The 20969-nt window shown below is 39.3% G+C and overlaps 1 protein-coding gene across 3 annotated transcripts in view; it reads left to right on the top strand.

The window, feature by feature from the left end:
• ZC3H12C (zinc finger CCCH-type containing 12C) overlaps positions 1–20969 on the top strand; it is a 44712-nt gene that overhangs the window by 13474 nt on the left and 10269 nt on the right. For all 3 annotated transcript variants that reach the window (XM_027885015.1, XM_027885024.1, XM_027885006.1), the window contains exons 2-3: positions 7532–8298; positions 20497–20636. In XM_027885015.1, coding sequence (XP_027740816.1) covers positions 7562–8298; positions 20497–20636 — 877 coding nt within the window. In that variant the 5' untranslated portion in view covers positions 7532–7561. The remainder of the gene's footprint in view (positions 1–7531; positions 8299–20496; positions 20637–20969) is intronic.

Genomic DNA, 20969 nt, shown 5'->3' with positions numbered 1-20969 from the left:
TTTTTAAGGCAGATTTCTAAGCCAGATCATAGACTTGCTCTAGATGTGCTTGTAGAGCCCTAAGTACACCAATTCTCTGCTACAGAGTTCTGTTTGTTATAGATGTCTGTAAAGGGTATCGTGTCCTCTGCTAAGCGAGCATCTCTGGTATTGCAAAAGAAATACCTGGCTCTGATCAGGGAGATACTCAATGAACGACTAGCCAAGTGATCCTGATTGCATTTATGGACAGTTCTTGGACAGATGAACTGGACTGGTTTCCTATTTTGCTTACAGAAGTTTTAATATGCTTAACGTTATCCAATACTGGCAACTGAGGTAGTCTAAATACCACAGCAGGGACTGATTAGCTTTTTCAGATCACTGCTTTTATTCACTGTTTGCAAAGAGGCTTAATCCAGTGCTGGAGATCAGGCATCCCACTGTGCTCGTGGGTAGCTTTCTCTCACTCTTTGTGTTCACAGCGGCAGAAATTAGTGAGGAGTCTCCTCCTGCCTCCGACTTAAAAGCCCCAAAAATTGGGGTGTTAGTAGTTGTTTTTAGGAGTGTTTAATGAATAGTGCAGAGAAATGATAGTCGGGGTTTCTTCTTTGAAGCTTAATATCTCGGCACATGATAAATGCATCAATGTAATAGCCTGATGGTATGTCATTTCTTTTACTATGTTGAATTGCTTTAATGTTCACATAAAGCTTGAGAAGTTACTCTAAACAGTTCTAACAAACCTATTCGCATTGTTTGTTTTTTTGTTTTATATCACAGTAGATATTTCCCAGCAGTTAGCCTGTCCTCGCAAGCAGAGGACAACAGCTGCCTCTGTCGTTCTCAGTATTGCTTTTAGTCATGTAATGATGCTGAAGTTTACTAAATATGCTTTTCTAGTAGTCATTCAGATGAACGCTTGCAAATGTGGAATTCCTTCCTTCTGTGTGTTGACCTGTCTTCACTGAAGTTATCAGCAGTGGCCACTTCTTACTTGAAAGTCCACAGTCCTCAACTTTTTTTTTTCTAGGATCAAACCTTGCTAGTTTTATATTGCTAAATATCTGTGTCAGGCAATGACAATGTTGGGCAGTGAGGGAAGATGTGGACTGGAGTTTGTGTTTTTTGTGGCTTACTTCAATTAAAAATAAAGACAATAAAAAGTTGGCTATAGTCTAGCTCCAGACTTTTGTTCAAATATTCTGTCATTGTGAAGAGATGGAAAGATCTTGGCATCTAGAACAGATCTGTGGGGGAAAAAAAGGAAAGAAGTTCTGTTGCAAACAAATATGAGTGACTAGAGAACAAAAGAGTGGTTCATAGTTCCTTTCTATCAAGTGCTCTAATGTTTCTTCTGCTTAAAAATATCCATTATTCCACACATTAATATTATGTGGTTTTAATTTAGTCACTTTCACCTTCCATTGAAATTATGCACAGGTCCTCTAAGAGCTATGTGTAAATGCAAGTTTGTTTCAATTACTGACTAATGTACAAAAGTGTCAGAAAATTCAGAAAGCTGTTTCTGAATACATTTCAGTACTTAGTGTGGGCTCCTTTCATACCTCCTTGTGCTTTTTTATACCCCTATGATTAATTTTGCTAACAAGAAAAAGGGACTGCAATAGTTACTGATAGATTTATTTCTCTTTAATATTTTTCCTGACAAAGAACTTTTTGTTTCCACAATAGAGGGGATTATATTCCTTAAGACTGATATATTTTAATAGAAACTCACAATTTTTACTACTTAAAAAATAATTCTTTTCTTTGTTTCGTGAATTAGAAACAATGAGGAGAAGCCGAAGTCTGCCCAAGCCAGGTGTTTCTTGTTGGCAGCCTGCTCCCTAATGACTCTGGCTCTCATACAGCAGCTGCCTGCTAGTCTCTTTTGTATGGCCTATTGTTGCTGCACACCCCTCGTTAATACACATGCTGCCCGGGGCAGACCCTGAGAATGACATCAACTTGCTTATCTTAGAAACCTCCGAACCTGATGCAGGGTGGGGAGGTTGCCTTGCATCTGCCTGGCCAACTAATTGTGAGCTCTCCGGGTCGTGATTGGCTCCGCGGCTGCTCAGTAATAGGTTAAGCAAAGACATCGCGGGTCCATCTGTTCGTCCATTCATTGTTCTGCTTGCTTGCCTGAAGTCTGCAGCTGAAATCGCGTTAAGGAGTTGCTTCTGGAACAGCTACGAGAAACCAATGTCTGTGTGTTTTCCAGCGAATGTAAGTATATGGGCTTCTCTCTGCACAAATGGGATGTTTCACCTTTCAGGTGTTTCAGTGTTACCAGTTTGCATTTGGACAATGAGCTAGCGTGTGTGCCAGCTGAGATTTGCACACTTTGGGTGTCTCTTGGAAAAAAAGGGAAAGAAAACCAGTTATGACTTGAGACTAAGTATATTAAAGAGCAATGATATCTCCCAGTGTGTTCTATTAAGGAACTTTGAAAAGCATCGTTATTGGTGCATTTCCCAGAATTTGAAAATGGTAGGCAGTAGCCATCAACAGAACAAATTCTCTCTAGCCCAGTGGGGAGATGGAGAGGTTTCAACTTTATAGATATTAACCCTTTTTTTGCAAATAGGCTATTATTTACATTGTAAGTAGTTGAAAAAACTTGTAAGAGAAAAAATCAAAACCCTTTTCCATTATACCATACAATGGATGAAATGTCCTGTGTTTGTGAAAATAGGAAGAGCTCCATTGCGGGCTATCTGAAGATACTGTAGTGTAAGATAGAGCATTAGGATGCTCTCAGACGTTCCAGTCAAACGTTTTGTGCTTTGAAAACTAGATATCAGTGTGTCAGATCTAGCCTGGCTTTTTTTATAAAGTTTCTAATCTGTTTTGGTTTATGTTTTGACTTCAGATGTTAGGCTGAAGAACAAACACAGTGTACTTCATGAGCCTGTGTTCCAAGGATCCTGTAAAGAAAAGAAAAAAACCCAACAAAACAACAAACCAAAAAAAACCAAAATCAAAACAAAGACCTTCATATATCAGTTGGGAGGGAAAGAGAGCATATAAAAGGGTTAAAAAGAGGTTTGCATTTCTACCACATGCCCTATTGTGTGAACATATGCATGAGTCTATTGAAAGTTTTCAGAAGATGGGCAGGCCACCAGTTGCTGGTCTCCTGCAGTTCCAGTAGACATCTGTTGCCCCAGAGCATTAACCAATCTGTTCAATGGGACATCCCTCCTTTGTTGGATAGAATGATGCAGACAACAGCACTCGCTGAAATACAATGGTAATTAAATACATAGAAACTACAGCAGTAGGTATTTATTACATATTCATTATTTTATTTGCATTGTTGCAGTATCTTTTGGATCCATTCTTTTTTTATTTCCTTTTCTGAGCAACTCTGCACTTCTGTTTGTGCAAGTAATGAGTGTTGCAACAAACTGATTTCAATATTTTCCATTTCATATATAGAAGACTTAGAAAAAGTCTGCCTATGTGAAAATATGTTGAAGTATTTCCTTATAGAATTTATCTTCAGAAACTTTTTGATGGTCTTTTGAGAATACCCAATTTCTCTTATACTATGCCACATGACACACTGTTTTACTCGTTATTTTCCTTTGTGAACTAAATTTGCATTAAATTGCTTCTCTTATGCTCAATTGTAAGTGGAAAAAATTCTGAATATGCAGTAAAAGATTAGATGATCTACTTGCCTTTGAGAAATCACATTTCTTTGAGAAATATTTCTGGTTTGTGTGAAGGTGAATCAATGGGCTGCTTGTTGATGGTTAGTGGAAAATAGTGGTGACATCTAAGAAATGAGAAAAGATTACACTTCTGCAATGTAACTGTACAGTGCTTGCCTGGATTATTACATTTATACTCGATAAATGTCTTTGACACAGTATTTTAGGCCTTTAACAGTGAAAATAATGTTAGATACTGTACTTTTAAACAGGCTACAGTTTAAAGTTTATGTTGTCATAGCTATGTCTAAACTGGGAGTTAGCCATTTTACTGACTTTTTCATAAATAAAATTTCATAGAATTCTTTTACTAAACTGTGAGCATAACCAAAAGTGGAAGACTTCCTTGACAGGAATTTTTTTTATTACTTTGTTTGTTTGGCTCTTGTTTGAGTCAGAATTCATAGTAGATGCTTTTCTTAGCTATATTGCGTTGATATGAAAGCATACTTTAAAACCATATGTGTGTAATGAGAGTTCATTCTAAGTAAGGAGCTCTTAGCTGATGTTACTCCTTGGATAAGTGTGACCTTTTCTAGTTTTCACAAGCTTCAGTGTCCTGTATAGAGGTACACTAGTGTTTATTTAGAATACAAATTCATTCAAAATGACTGGCTGGCACGTTGCTGTTCACTAACCAGATCAAGATAAAATAATTGGCAGCATTCAACAGTGACATCTGATTTTCATGGTTCTAATCAATGAATCTCATAAAGGACATCATGATGTGAGCTCCAAAGTGTAGTGTTTCTAAGAGATGCTACTGACCATGGATATGATGTACAAAGTTCACAGGCATTGTAAAAATTTTCCTGAAAATAATTGCAGTTTGCGTGCAGGGTTTAGGCCAAATGCCAGGAATAGTGTGCTGCTTATGCAAAACTATTTTAAAAATCTTTAGCTTTGGGTTTAGAGTAAAAACATAATTTTAACTAACCTTTTAAAGCAATAGTATAGTGACTATATTCTGTATGTGGGAGATGTTAAAGCTGCTGCTTTTATTATTCTATTCTTTAAATAGTTACTGAAAAACAGTAGAGTTCTGTGCAAGATAAACAATTGTATATTGAAGCACGATGGAGATTGACAGGAGACTAAAAGCAGATAGATGTGAGGCTGATTATGTATATTTTCTAACAATGGACCAAGCTCAGTCTACGGTCATTTTTCATACGCAGTTGATGTGCAAATCATCTAAAGTACGTTTCATATAATGCCTGATCTTCAGACACATTCATATGCTAGTGACTTCTTTGAATCCCACTGGAGGGTGTTATGCTTGTAGTTGCTGTAAAGAACTTAAACTTCAAGAAAGAAGCGATTGGAGAATGACTTAAGTATTATTTTAACTAACAGTAAAAAAAAAAAAATCCTCTTTCTAATCTATGCACTTCAGACTTTCATTATTTGATGCTGTTAATATGCAACCTCCTCTTCCCCCCCTTCCAAAAAACCCCCTCCCTCCACTTTTAGTTCAATACTAAAATGACATTTCACAGTACACGGATTTAGGCAGTGACCCATTATCTCCCTGTATTCTGCAGCAGCGGTACATGAGCCAGCTCAACTTTTCAGTCCAGCTTAAAAGTGTTGCCCATTAACTAGACTTCCTCGAGTCAGAGCAGATTGTGGGGTTGGTGGAACAATGATGTCGGGGCTTCCAGATTGGTTTGGCAGCTGCATTGTTCTCGGAGGGGAAACCAGACGCACTTAAGTCCCGCTCTCTTTCATGGGCTTTTGTTCATACCAAATTATTCTTTCGCTGTGCTAGTATTCATGATGGTATGTTAAAGGAGCGCATCCTAGCAACTGGAGGCCAGTTGCTAAGCAGCCTGGCTTCCAATAGGGGCTGCTTGTTTGCGATTTGTTTTAATTTTTTTTTTTTTGTGGTGTCAGTTCTGTGAAGGCCACAGTGTTGGTTTTTTTAACTGTATCCTTTTATTGGGATATTGTGATTTGTTACTAACTCTGTACTATCGAGTGTATTATCTTAGTTAATAAATCACCATGAGAAAAGGTTAATTTCCTGAATTCTTGTTGTATTTAATATGTGGTGTTGCTTGAAATCCTAAGGCTTTGAGATAAGAGAAGGCAATATTCATTAATACACTGCCTGAGAATTACGGTCCTACTGCTTTTTAACAAGATAAGATCTAAATAAAACTTTGCGTTTTTTTCTGTCAGTCTTGCCTGGATTAAGGCATTGGAGATCAAAATATTGATGATAGATAGATTTATTTATTTTAACTAGGTAAAGTAAGTTTTGTGCCTCATAACCAAAAAGCTCCACCAGAGCAGTGATGTCTTGGCAGTCAGTGCCTATAGAGTCTACTTTTACTGAACCACGGATTTGATTGTTTGATTCTCTCTAATCTTAAGCCTGGATAAATTTCTCTGGTGCACACTCTAAAATCATTATCCTAAGAAGAGCGGAGTACAGTGTATTTTAAAAATATTGGGTCATTCTTAAATGCTCACCTCTAAGGGGATGGGAGAATTAATGTATTTTGGTTTTTCATGAGACGTACCTGTAATTTGTATGAGTATAGGTCAAGAGATTCTGTTGGACATGTTCTTTCTCAGTATGTCCTCCTTGATGAAATTACTGTCTGTAGTGTATCTATCAAGTTCAAATGAAGTCCTTTGCCTCTATATCTTGTTTTATATTCTGCCTTGCAAGATGGAAGTGTGAAAAAACTCTTTGTTTCATAGTCTTTCCTTAATTTAAATTCTTCTTTTTCATGGTAACCCTGCCGTACAATTGGTCCATATGGTCCATTTTTATTTATGAGAAAAAATTTATCTTTTACTTTATTGGAGCAGTTAGCAAATATTCCTACTTAAAAGACCAAAGTAAGGGAAAGACAGAGCAATCTGCCTTTAAGTGTAAGTTGTGGAAGTAATCTTTGTGATGAACTGGGTGGCTAACTTCTGAACAATTACTGATATGCAAAATTCCTCCAGAAAAACTGATATGGCAAGTGTATGAAGTCCACAAAACTGCAGCTTGTGTTCTTCCATTCTTCGTAAGTGATTCCTATCTATATATGTATAGTTTTGATTCAGCAAAAGGCTTGTCCATGTCCAAGAGTTGAAATCAGCTTTTAATTTTGTTGGCTTGATAAATGATCTGTTCCAGTCAGTGCAAAGACTTCCATTGGCTTTATTGGCCATTAGATCTAACCATGTCCCTAAATAGTGTATGGACTAGCACTCTGTTGAGAGCAATTAGTCTTTCTTGACTTAAGTATAACTTTATAAGGGAATTCAGAAGTAGTTTGAGTGTATTCACTTGAACAGATAGTGTCTTTCAGGGCCAGTAAGTTTTTATTTAATCATGTTTTCTGTTACTAATAAGCCAGATAATCTAGTGTTATGCTAATTTCTTTCTATCCAACATAGTTTAAGATATTTAGTTGAAAAAGCTTTTCTAGAACTTTTATTTTATAGTTGCATTTTTTTCATTGTTACAATATAGACTTAAGCTAGAAGAAATATCTCATTGTTTTTAAATCATGACAGACTCCTGTCTTTGTGCTACAGTAGGTAAACTTGCAGTGCTTGGTTTCGTATTCTTTCATAAATCCATTTCTAGAATTGTGTAAATGAAAATGTTTGATAAACTCAGAATGCGTAGTTATTTATCCTCTTAGATATGGATGTGCCTTCGGAAAAGTTTTTCCCACAAAAAGTTTTCCATGTTTAAAGAAAGAAAAAGGTCCTGTTTCTCTGCTGGGAGAGAATAAATGCAGTTCTGAGGAAGCAGCAAGGAAGTACAAAACAAGTAAAGCATGTAACCAGTTGCAACATTTTTGTTTTCTCTTTAGGAATACGGAACACTTTATATTCAGGAATACATGAAAAACAACAAGGTGGAGTCAAGTACATGCAGCAGCTTCATGGGCTTGAAGGATCATCTGGGGCATGACTTAGGCCACCTTTATGTGGGGAGCACTGGCACACAAATAAATGCAATTGTACCTTGGTCAATGGTGGAGAAGCCAACAATGGATAAGGTTAATTCTAGGAAAGAAGATGTAGAAAAAGAGGCATCTGAAGAGACTTCCGGAAGCTCCAGCTGTGACTCTGAAGAAAGCACAAATTCTGATAATGATTCAGAGAGACTGAATAATTCTGCATCGGAGTCACATTTATTGCCTAAAACTCACCGAGAGCTGTGCCGATCTCCTTGCTTAGAGCCTCATATACTAAAAAGAAATGAAATCTTGCAAGACTTTAGGATAGAAGAGGCTCAGATAGTACCTAAGGAAGTCAAAAAACCCCCTGATGTGGTGAAAGAATATCAAACCAAACTGGAGTTTGCACTTAAGTTGGGTTACTCTGAAGAGCAGGTTCAACTTGTACTCAATAAACTTGGTACTGATGCTTTAATAAATGATATTTTGGGAGAACTTGTCAAACTTGGGAATAAAACTGAGACTGATCAGACTGTAACTAATGCTAACACTAGTGTAATACGTGAAGCGTCTTCCCTAGAGTCTCAGAGGTCAGAGTCTCCACTGCAGGAGGATGTGACAGAGGATGGTGACAACCTGAGGCCAATAGTTATTGATGGCAGCAATGTTGCAATGAGGTATGTGACCATGAAGGTTTTTCTTTTCTATTTAAATGGAAACGGAATGGCCTTGCACCATTCAAGCACTGGTGTTTGGTATAACTGCCTAAAACTGTATGCAGGTTCTCTTGCAAGCATCTTTATCAACCACATGGTATGCCAATCTCATAATCAGGCTGGAGATCTGTAGGGCTATCTTTGTTTATACTCACAGCAATCTTATGTTAGTATCAGTCTCCCTTTGTAGGTAGCTATCAAATCTCTCCTTCCCACCATTCTAGTCCTTAATTAATTTTTGGTAGGGACCATTGCTACAGGCACAATTGCTGTGGGCAATTGCTGTATCCAGTTACATATAGAAAGCTAAAGCAAATGTAAGGTTCCTTGAGATAATAAAATAGTGATGTAGAATTAAGCAGGATAAGGGATACTTCTCCTTGGTAGGCTAATGTGTGAGAACTGATCTGTCCATAAAATTGGTCTCGATTATCAGTTTTGGAGTTAGGTTTTATTGCCATTAATTGTTGAGATTAGCGTGCTTTAGACTTTCACTTACGTGCCCCCAGATGACACATTTGCCTACAGCATTACTAATCTTGATCCCAGTCATTTAGGTTGCATATCAAGAACCTTGCCTGTGAAGGTGAGTGGTTCGTACTTCATCCATGATTAAAGAGAGAAGGAAACAGCAGAGACAAATGCTGAGAGATTAGGTGTTTATGGCAATATAAATTATTAAATGATAAATTGATTAGTAACTATCTGAGTAACTCATAAGGATTATCTGATTACTAGCACCATCGTTTAAAAGGTCAGTATTAATCTTCTGATGACTTGATGTGGTTTTCATTAGCTTAGGAATAATAGACATTTCTTAATGCAAGACACTTCTGGGCTAAAAAAACCCCTGGCCATTCCAGTTGTTTGTTGTTTTGGTGGTTTTTGTTGGTTTGTGTTTTTTTTTTTTTAAGCTTCTAATCAAGTCAATTCCCTTTAAATGAAGCTTTTAAAAATTGAATTTAAATATACCTCTTATTTACACCACTATAGTGGGATTTGTTTATTTAAGCAGATGAGTTAGCCCATAAGGTAAGGATATTACTTTTTTAATAGGGGGTGTTTCTGTGAGTTCTTTCTACTGGATGTGTCATTCCTTATCTTTTTGTTCAAGTTAAGGTAGTCCAGTTGAACAAACAGTGTTCTGATATTCAACCAAGAAGATACTCAGAGGCATCTAAAGTGGGTTTGTATTGTATTTCACATAAATCCAAAACAGCTGTGTAAGTGATAGCTAGTTAGTGCAGCTTAGTCTTGGTGGGTGGACTTAGGTTCAAATTCTCTTACAAACTGCATTGAAAGCATTCCAGAATTAGCTCCATATCTGTCAGTTTTCCTTAATGTTCATTCAGCTATTAGTGTAAATATTTAGGACCTGCCTTCCTATGCTCAATTTACTTTCTTGACCACCTACATCAAATAAGCCAAATACGAATGCAAACTATGCATGCGGCAGAGCCCTAAACCAGGTTGAATCTATTAATAGAACAGTTCTCTATCCAAGAATCAAATTTAACGGGTCTTTACTTGTTTTCTACCAAGTGCAATCACAGAATCATTCAGTTTGGAAGGGACCTTTGGACCTACGCAGAGCAGTATCAGTTCAAGGTCATGTCAGTTCAGTTTCAAATGTCTCCAAGGATGGAGATTCAACATATTCTCTGGGTCAGTGTTTGAATGTCGTCATGTAAGCAAGTTCTCTTTATTTATGTTTAAACGCTGGACACCAGTGAGAAGTCAGTTTCTATTGTCTTTATTCCTTTCTATCAGGTATTTATAGACATGGGTAAAATCTCCCCAAGCCTTCTCTTCTCTAAGCTGCACAGTCCCAGATCTCCCAGCCTCTCCTGACAAGACAAAGTGCTACACACCCTTGATTAACTTTGTTGTCCTTCATTGGCCTTTCTCCAGTACTGTCCATGTCTCTTATACTGGGGAGCCCAGAACGGAACCCAGCACGCCTGATGTTTCTTACCAAGGCTGAGAGGAGGGAGAAGGATCACCTCCCTTGACCTGCTGGCAACACTTTTCCTAATGCAGCCCAGGAGACTATTGATCTTTGTGCTGCAAGTGCACCTTGCTGGCTCACGATCAGCTTGGTATTCACCAGAACCACAATGCTCTTCACTTCAGCATTGCTTTCCAGTTAATTGGCCCCCAGCCTGTATTGATGGCTATTGTCAGTCGTCACCAGGTGCAGGATTGGCATGTCCTTCTGTTGAACTTGCAGAGCTACCTGTTGGCCCATTTCTGTGTCCTGGCCAGGGTCCCTCTGAATGGGACTACATCCATCTGGTGTACTCCCCCACTTACACTCTTGTTGATAGTGAACTCTGTCCTGTTATCTAGGTCGTTAAGGAAGATGTTAAGCAATGCTTTCCCCAGTGTCAGTCCCTAGAGTACACCAATACTGACTGACCTTCAGGTGGACTTTATGCCACTAATCATAACCCTTTGAGTGCAGCAGTACAGTCAGATTTCTGTCCACCTCTCTGTCTCCTTGTTTTGCCCCTACTTCATTAGTCAGTGAGGCTGTTAGAAGAGACTTTCAGAAGCTTTTTTAAAGCCACAATAAACAGCATCCACTGCTCTCCTCATCCACTGAGCCAGTCATCTCACCATAAAAGGCTATGAGGCTGGTCAAGCATGTTTTTTTTTCATAAATCCATGCTGATTGTTTCCAGTCACCTTCGTCCAATCTATGTACAGAAAGGGCTTACAGGAAGATTTGCTTCATCACTTTTGCAGGGATCAAGGTGAGCCTGACCAGCTTTGTAGTTCCCTGAATTATTCCTTTTTGCGTTCCTTGAAAATGGAAGGGATATTTTCCCTCTTCTAGACCTTAGAACCTATCAAAAATTGCCAGGTTTTGATATTTGCAATGTCATTGGCCAGCTCCCCCAGCACCCTTGAGTGTATCACATCAGGGCCCAGCAGCTTGGTAATATCACATTTCAGTGTTCCCAAAAGTCTGCTGAGGGAAAGTCTTGCCCTGTGACCTTTGCCCAACTTCCTGCACAGTGCAGTGGGCCAGTCTTGAGCTTGGCCTGGGTGATCCTTGAAAATCAACCAGCTCTCTTGTGCACTCTTCTCTCCATGCGATTCTCCTGAACAGGCCAAAATCTGCTCTCCTGAAGTCTGGCATTGTGATCCTGCTTTTTGCCTTGCTCTTTCTTCGCAGGATTCTGCCATTCAAGGTCACTGCAGCCAAGGCTGCCCCTGAGTTTCACATCTTGGACTCGTTCTTCCTTATTTCTAAGCGTGAGGGTCGAGGAGGTTGCTTTGTTGGGTCCTCAGTCACCCATGTTAAGAAGTTACTCTCAATGCACTTCAGAAACTTCCTGGATTGCTCATTCCTTGCTTTGTTGATCGGGACAAAAGCATCTTTGCCAACTAGCTGCTTGGTCAAGTGCATCCCACCTTTTCTTAGAAATCAGTCCTTGATTATGGAAGCCAGTCCCATTGTGTAAAAGATGAGTCCCAGCTGCTGACACCAGCTGTGCAACCAGTTGTTTACCCACAGGATCTGTCCTTTTCCCTTCAAGAAAATAGCTAATAGTAATAATAGGCATTTTAAATACTGGGAAGATTTCAGCTTTTCCATGTAAAAGAGCAATGTTCAAAGAAGTGAGGGAGATTCACTTGCAGTTCAGTCTTGTTGAGATTTCTGTCTCTGAGTGTCCAGGGTCCTGTTATGAGTAACTAAAAATTGTCAGAGTCTTTTCTTTCCTCTTTGCTCTTCCAGACTGTAGCTGATGAGTTCACTTTGGAATTGCTAAAGGGAAATGGGCCCTAAGAAAGACTGTAGATAGTTGGAGAGATGTTCTTGAAAGCTTTCTTATATGTTCTCACAGGAATGGTTAGACTGTGATCTATATTCTTACTCCCATACTGTTGTAGTACACATACTTGATTATTCTAAGTAAGAACTACTAATTTTCATTTAAAAGATGTATTTGATGGGGAGGGGAATTTTTGTGGAGAAGGTTGAGGTGATTGATTCCAGTAATACAGGTAAAATGAGACAGCTGTCCTCTTCTGGAAGGATTAAACATTGTGCTGCCCTGTATCTGCATTGCATAACTAATTAAGGATGTGGTTTCACAAAACATCCAATGAGTGACACGGTGACTTATTTTCAGCCTTTCCTCTATCCCACTACCAGGGATGCTTTCCTACCTGCATCTCATCTAGTGACTACATGGCTGCAAAATGAGTTGATTCAGCTTCCCAGTTCAGAGGGGCGAACCAGAAAGGATTATTTTCCATTAGACGTGTAAACATAACCTGATGTTTTTGTCAGTGGGAGATCAACTAGGTATGACTCAAAGGACGAAGGATATATCTGATAATGTGATTGGATATTCATATTTGTGTAACTGGTTGCATCTAGTCAATTGATGATGGGTGGATTTGTGAATTCCTTGAGAGCAGCACAGAATGAGGCTTGGGGCAGAATAACTTCCTCTGGCCAGCCAGAGCCAGCATGCGTGCTGGTCTGTCTGGTGACTTCTGCCATTCCAGACAAGCTGCTTTAGCAAACTGTATGTTAAGAAAAAGCTAGCACTTCCAAATTTTCTACCTTTTAGTAATGCTTGGAAAGCTTTTCTTATACTTTGAGATGGCATTGCTTGTCATTTGTGCCTTGAACTGAAATTGAGTGATCAAATGTGTCTGTGTATTTCAAGTTTAAAGCTCCAATGTGGTCTAAAAATACGAGTATGTTAAAGTGTTAAAAACAAAGCAAACCCCCTCTTTCAGCAGAATAGCAGAAAGGGGGCTTTTGCAGGCTATGACTTGAAGAATTGCTGTTGAGTTTCTATAGGATACTAAACTCTGGTCTGGTTCTTTCATTATTCTGGCTTTCTTAGTGTTGACTTAATCCTTTTCCAGAAGAGGAAAGATGCCTGTACATTTGAGTCTCACACACACAAAGTCTTTTGTTAGAATGCCCTTACAGATGAGACTGATTTTCCATGTGTGGGTGCATAAACTTAAAATCAGACCTGAACAGCAAATTAAATAATCCCCTAGAGCTGCTGTGGAACTTCTGATAGACTCTTCCCACAGCAAGGAGTGAGGCTGTACTAAAGGAACAGGACCCAGGATTCAGTCGTGCCATACCTGAGCACTGACCTATGTCAGCTTTCCAGGGAACTGTGTAGCACTAACCCTGCTTCATAAGGTGAGTTGTTTTTTTGCATGTAGATGATGATGTTGTAATGCAAAATCTTCATTTAGAGCCTTAATCCACGTGAGTCAGAAAGGCATTTGTCCTCCATAAAAATGCACTCAGGACCTTTTTTAGTGTAGGCTGCACAGCATAGATAGTAGATGGGGACACATTTCAGTCAATAGTAGTTTGTATCCTTGTGTGATGAGATTTTAGATAACCTAAATTTACCCTTTACATAACTGAGGTAAGCAGTCTAACAGTTCATTGTCAGCTCTTCATCGTCATTGTCACCTCTGCCTCTGTTCTCCAGTACATTTTTGGACCTGCTCTTTGTGCATCACCAGCTTCCTCAGTTTGAAACGGAGGTAGGTCCTGTTTCTCCATGAAGCAGCAGAGACAAGGTTTTGAGGTTTCTCTTTTGTCCCTTTGTTTTAGGACTTCCTTTTACTGCTAGGTTGAGAGTGAAGGAGTTGCTTCTGAAGAGAGAAATATACTGCAACATATTTGCACAGTCCTTTGCTTGTCCTTTTCAAGGATAAGATTGGGATGCTGAAAATGGCCTAAAATTGGTTATTTCTATGATACTTCTCTTTCCTGGAATCAAAGTCAGGCTCTTACCACCAAGAAGTAAGGAATAAGAAACAGAGTTGTTATTTACAAATACTGTGGGAAAATTATAACTATTTAAATAATTGACTTCTGTCCCATATGGCTACCCTGAGTACCTTCATACTTTCTTTGCTAAAAGTGAAAAGAGTGTTTCCAATTTGTATAAAACTTTATGTTGAAAACATATAGACAAAAAAGAAGTCTGTTGTGCTTACAGAGAGTGGAACATGAAGATAACACTGATAAGCAAATAATTGGATATTTTACTTGCTGCATTATTATTTTTAGCCAGCCACTTTCAGAATTTTGTAGGCAAAAGAATCAAAGTATTTTGATCATGTACTGTCTTGATTTGCAGATCAAAATCAATTAACCTTGTTTTGAGCAATTACATCTTCTGAAAACTGCGCCCTTTGGATTCCCGGGCCAGGAAGGTGATGCACTTCAGTTTCCCTTTTTGGAAAACCCTGGCCTGTGTATATAAATAGTCCTTGATTGTACATCATCGCACAAGGGAAATGCAGCACAAGATAACTACTGTACGTAATCTTTATTTGAGAGAGGAAGATGCTGATTTGGGGAGGGTTGTTTTGGTTAAATGCATTCCCACTGTAGGACAGGTATCTTACAATTTTCTTACAGCTTTCATACCCAACCCTCCATCCAGCTGTGGATGTTCTAGGTGCTTGGTGGCATCAGAAACATACACCCAGGCCTGACAGTCATGTCTCAATCCCCAGTGCCATTCAGGAGTGGCAGTCAGCTGGAGGAGGTGTTACTAAGGTGCCTAAGCAGCATTAGATGTCTCTGTTCAGGCAACTGAGTCATGTCCCCATGTATTAACCATGAGGCAGGTCATTTGGCTGTAGTAAAAGCTTCAGTGGTACCCTGCCTACAGAGAAGTTTTTCCACAACTGCAAATTGTGTCAACCAAAGGATGGCTCGATTCATTGTCTTGTCTATGCCACATGGAGTTTTCATGTGTAAATTTAATTGCTTATGTATTTTAACAAACTAGCAGTTTAGCTGCATTAGTTCCTCCCCAGACTCTGCGTTGCTGAGTTTGGTAGACATGGTTGTATCTTGATATGTTGATTCAGACATCTTCCAGTAGCACTGTCTGTCTATCTTTTCAGGTTATTTTGAGAAGTCACTGTAAGGAATAGTTAAAAACATTTTTCCAACAAGTAACAATCATGTGGATAGTAGTTTGTCACTGGCAGCTTTGAGTATAGCTCCTCTTTGCCTGTTTTGACCTCTGACTACTGAGTGTGTGACTCTGGCTCGGCATGCAGGTCTGGCCAGGGACAGTGCTTACTGTGCCCCGTAGAGTGCCCTGGCATTAGAAACCCTACAGCTGCCAAGGCTTTTTTTCCTTCTAAGACCTCAAAGCATTGAAGTAATTTGCCACGGGCTAAAAAAAAAAAAAAAACAAAACCCAAAACATTTGGGAACTGTTTGTGTCAGCACCAAAATATATACATAAGGAACAAATGCAGCACTGATAGAAGGGCCCGGGTTACTGAGAAATGCTCTGGGACAAATGATTTCTGTGATTAGGAAGTTAATAGAGCTTAAAAAAGTTTAAAAAGGGATGAGGCTAGTTACAAAGCCAGGCTGCCAGGGTTATGAGTCACTGATATAATACAGGGTGGAAATTCTTCTCTGTTTGTGCTATGGACTGAACACTGTTTTCCTCCTATGGTATGATGGAAGATAACTGTTTGGTAGCTCTGTAATATCTCATACTGGGCAAGTATGTATTTGAATTTTGTTCTTGGTTTTAGTCAATATGCTTTCACATGGGAAGTGCCTTGATATGTGCAGATTTCAATTGTATAAAAACCTGTATGCATATTGCAACAAGGCATTATTGTAGACCTCAGCTCTTGTCATCAATGTGTATGTTTGCTGTAGCTTCCAAAATGTGAGCTCTGTGTTGGTTTGAATATTGCATTAGAGCACGCCAGAAGTCTTGCAAGTATTCTAAGCAGTCAGTCTTTTAGGAGTGTGTACCAGAAGTCTTTTCAAGACAGTCACTAGAAAATCTAGTAGAAGATCTAGGGTCTGGGAAGGTAACAGAGAAAATGAAAATGTTCTCATCAGATGTTTCACCACTTTCTAATAACTCTCCTAGCCTAAAAATTGATTGATTGATTTTTGCCCAGGAGGTGGTTTTTTTCATTTAAAAATAAAATTACAACTATCAACAGGCCAAATATAAAAGTGATGTTTAAAAGAATCATTCGTGTGTACTATGAAAGAGAAATAGGTGCTTCTGAAGGAACATACTTTACCTTCCAAGAGGTAAGTAGTTCTCAACTTCTAAGAGTTGTAGATTAAACATCAGCAGCAAGCAGAACCAAAGTAGTATACACCAATGTCTCACCCAGGGCTACAGCTGTCAACCTGACTGGTCTGAGTTTTCACATACTCCTAATAATTGGGAGGAGATTTTTAAAAGAATTTTTCTTAGCAAAGAAGTACGAACATTTCTCCTTTTTTTTTCACAACTGAACAGAAGGAAGTCAGAAGCAGCAGCATGATTCCAGTCTTTTCACCACATGATGTATCATAAAGCTGATGAAGCAAAAAAAAATCACAAAATGAAGAGCATCAAATCTGAAGAGCATGACAACAAACCAAAAGAGCAAATTTTAATTGCACATCTCTTTCACAGACTTTTCCACTAATCATTTAAATTTCTTGGAATTTGTATCCATTCAGCTATCGGCTGAAAGGAGCAGAAAAAAAGTGAAGATTTATACAAGTTATAAATTCACTTGCTCAGCAGTGCAAAATAGCTGGTATGCATGGTAATGCATTCCGCATTTCTGTTTCATGGAGTTTAAGTATATTTAAAATTTATATTCTGGATGAAAGAATTTTAATAGTCTGTATTAGGCTAGAAAAAACTAAGGAGCTGAACTGCCTGGCCCTCCCTCTGCTTTCAAAAGTGAGGCCTGAATTACAGCAAGATGAAAACCAATGGGCAAGAGCATCCATTTCTTTCAGATTCCGGGACTTCATTACAGAAATGATTTTTCAGACTTATGGAAAGAAGCATAGTGTTACTAAAATGTAGTCTAACTCACCTTTTGCTCAGTGTCAGGAGGGAAAAGTGGTTTGATCCATTTGAAACCATGGAGATTGTTTAGAGTAATAACAGCACAGTGATTCCAGTGGAATTTAGTAGCTGGAACAAGCCCTTCCTGGCTGTTTTAAAGTGATTCTCAATACGTTTGTGGTTGCACACCACCTGCTGATAGCACGAGCAGTAATGTCCTGTATCAGGCTTTGCAAAGGAGGCCTTTTGGCTGCCAAGTGGGCACTGAATGCACAACAGGTGTTCTGATTTTGTGTTGTTGAGGGGAGATGTAATTAGACCTTCTGTGGCTGAAATACTGTTGGCCATTTTTGCTGTGTGTATGTGCACGTGCTTTTTAAGCATGACACATCTGTGTGTGACTCCCAGTAAGTCCTGAAATACACAAATATACCACTCTTTCAGACAAACAAGCACAGGAATAGTGATATGGTATAAAACAATGCCTAGAAAAAGTATTGGTCTGTGTTTTATTATTACAGTGTCATTACCATTTAATGGTAATTACATTACCATGTAATACTGTATTGCATGATATTATCATACAAAACAGGGAATGTCTATAACCATACTCTACATGAGGCCTGTAACCATAGCTAAACAGGATATTGAGTGACATAGTTGTATTGTTCCTGACAGCCTTCCTAGTGTAGGCACAGAAGATGGATTTAAAACTATCCTTGGAGTACCCCATGCCCTCTAAAATCAACAAACTTTGATTATTATGGCTGGCAACAATTGCAATATCTTAGTATATAATTAGTTTTCCAGGTAGTCTCTCTAGTATCATTAGAGGAGGAAACAGTACAGGTCCTCACTTAAATCCAGTTAATGGTAGTGGGCTCTATTTTTTTCACTTTTTCCTTTCTTTTTTTTTTTTCTTTTTTTTTTTTAAACTTATTTTTTTTCTTTTGTTTGGGATCCGTGACCTTCAACACAGCCTCTGCTGAGGATGCTGCTTTGTGAGAGGTGTTAGCCATGACTCATTCTCTCTCGACACCTCCTTCACAGGCTTCTGAAATCTGAACATTGTTTCAAAATTTTTCTCACTTTTACTTTGGCACTTTGTCCATTGCACAATTACCCAAGCTCCCTCAGTACCAAGAAACATGCAGCAGTGCTGTGTTTTAGAAAGCTGGAAATAATAGGTACTTAAACTTCCCTACTGAGAGAGGGGAAAGTGTTTTTAAGTAACTTTCTGATGGTTTTATTTACCTCAAAACATGCAAGTAGAAGGAGCTTTTAAAATTCCTGTGGCTATCCATCATGATATTGTCCCCTTCACAATATCCATGGGGAAAGAATTGTCTTCTACCCTTTTGGAAAGCAGGTTGTGGCATACCTGCTATACATGACAAGCCAGCCAAGTGAAAGGTGATAGTTTATTTCCATGCCTCTCCATTTCTTCTGCTACACAGAGCTGTGGGGTTGGGAGAGACCTCACAAAAGTTGCTTGTCTCCTCTTGTGCATGGAGAGCCCAGAATGGCCCCAGAGGAGCTGTCTAACTTGTTTTGCAAAGTGCCCAGTGAGAATATCCCAAAATCTATGGCCAGACTGTCTCACAGATCAGGTTGAAAGGTTTTACTAACATAGTGCTTAATGGTTCCTTATGCTGGTTAAGGACTTCTCTGTCCTTATCCAGCAGGACTATGGGGGGTTGACTGTGGCTCCCCACTTCCTAGCAGAATGGGGGAGAGAAAAGGAGAGAAACAGAAGCAAGAAAACCCATGGGTCAAAATAATGACAGGGAGATCGCTCACCGAGTAATTTTTTATGTCAAACAGACTCATCTTGTGGAATTTCATTTATAGCCAGTTAACGTAAATATTTAATTCTGAATCAGGTATTATGAAACAAAAGAGGCAAACATTAAAATATTTAGGGGGGAAGAACATCTCTCCTTCTCCCAGACTCTCTTCACTCCAAATATGTGTCCCCTGTGCTACCTCATCACAGCCTCACTCAGACACCTCTCACAGCTTGTTGTGGCTGCAGACAGTCAGTCCCTTCAAAACTACTGTGACCAGTGCAGGGGATTGGGGTCAGGCTGTCACTTTTTCTCTGCTGCTCCTTCCTTCTTGCACTTTTACTGTTCTCCACAGTCTGCAAGTCCCTCTGGGGATGTACCTGCTCCTCTTGAAGCACCTCCTCCTCCTCGAGCCTAAGTGTTCCCTCATTCTCTTCTCCTTCATTGTGGAGCTGGCTAGAGCTGGGCATGCCTAGCGTGGGACAGACCGAACCTCTTCTCGTAGCAACCGCCTTGCAGCCCCCATGCTCCCAGAACTTTTCTGTGGAGACCCAATCGTTGATTGCTGTCCTCTATTTTAATTAATTTCTATATATTGAAGATTGTTTTGTTCCTCCACAAGCTGCTTTTTTTCCACCAGATTAACTAAATGTACTTCCTTCAGCCTTTCCCCATAGGTCTCATTCCACTTTGTTTTGGATTCTTTCCATTTCGTCTGTGTCTTTTATAATATGTCCTGCCCAAAACTAGATGTAAAAGTTGGGCAAGGACTTGTCTGCCTTTAGAAAATGACGTAATTGCGTCTCTTGCCTTACTTCGGGCAGTTATTGCACAACAGGCACTCATATTTTGTTTTGCTTGTGTCTGATCGGTTTCTGTTTAACTGTCTCTCCACAGCTTTTTAAATACATATTAATTTCTCCTTCTGAAGTGCAATACTAAGCAAATTCTTAGTTTTGTTATGTTGATTTTGGACAGTCTCTCCAGACTGCCTAATTTGTCCTGCAAAGTGCCTGCCATCCCCTTGGGCATGGAGACCTTCTCCTCTCTCTTTCCCTCTTCCCATGGGAGCTCACAGAGCTCTTCCAGCAGGGATCTGCTGTCTCTTCCCCTGCTGCCATGTGCTCAGTGCTCAACTGCTAGCATTTCCTGAACACACTGCGCTCCCCTGTTGGGATTTCAGGCCTTTTGGTTTCCCTCATCAAGTCTTGGAGCTGCCTGTTATACCCCATACTTTTCATTGGGCTATGAGGATTTTTAACACGCCCTACTTATATTTTTCCTTACTTGTCAAATCTGTGGAGAGATGATGAAAATGTTTGGCAGATTTAGTAGCCCTCTCCCACACCATGGAGCGAGTGATGGCTGTGTTTGAGTAAGGCTCAGACTGACACCCAGCTGCCTTTAGGAACCATGGGGCAAGTGAAGAGCATGGCTTTGAGATCTGCATTTTGTTGAGCTCCATTTATGGTCATAGAAAAATAAAGTCAGCTAATAAAGAATTTGAATGTGTGTTTCAGCCACGGGAACAAAGAAGTATTTTCTTGTCGAGGAATCAAATTGGCAGTGGACTGGTTTTTGGAAAGAGGCCACAAGGATGTTACTGTGTTTGTGCCAGCATGGAGGAAAGAACAGTCAAGACCTGATGCTCTTATAACAGGTAAGCTCTGTTCCATCTTCACTGGTTGTTTGATGCTTTGCACAGCTTGAATGCTACTGCTCAAATGAACAGATGTTTAGACATAAAAGGTTCTCATAGAATATCTTTGGGGTAGTAACTGCATTGTAATCTTTAGGAAGGGAAAAGACAAAGCAATGCCCTTTCCAAGTCCTCCTTTTCTGCTTATCTGATCAAGTTTCCATTAACGTTGCTACTTACTCCTTGAAGAGTGTAATTGCCATTTTTTAAGTCTGCTATACCCGTGCATCATTAGTAGTGAAAAGGTTTGAAGTGAGTCATTTGCTGGGTGATCTTTATTGTGGTGAGCAGATT

This window comes from Empidonax traillii, unplaced genomic scaffold (genome assembly GCF_003031625.1).
Source record: "Empidonax traillii isolate 1590-97213 ecotype Southwest subspecies unplaced genomic scaffold, ASM303162v1 scaffold9:size3134949, whole genome shotgun sequence".
Lineage (NCBI taxonomy): Eukaryota > Metazoa > Chordata > Aves > Passeriformes > Tyrannidae > Empidonax > Empidonax traillii.
Note: the sequence above shows the minus strand (reverse complement) of the source record. Positions and strands in the feature narration are given on the sequence as shown.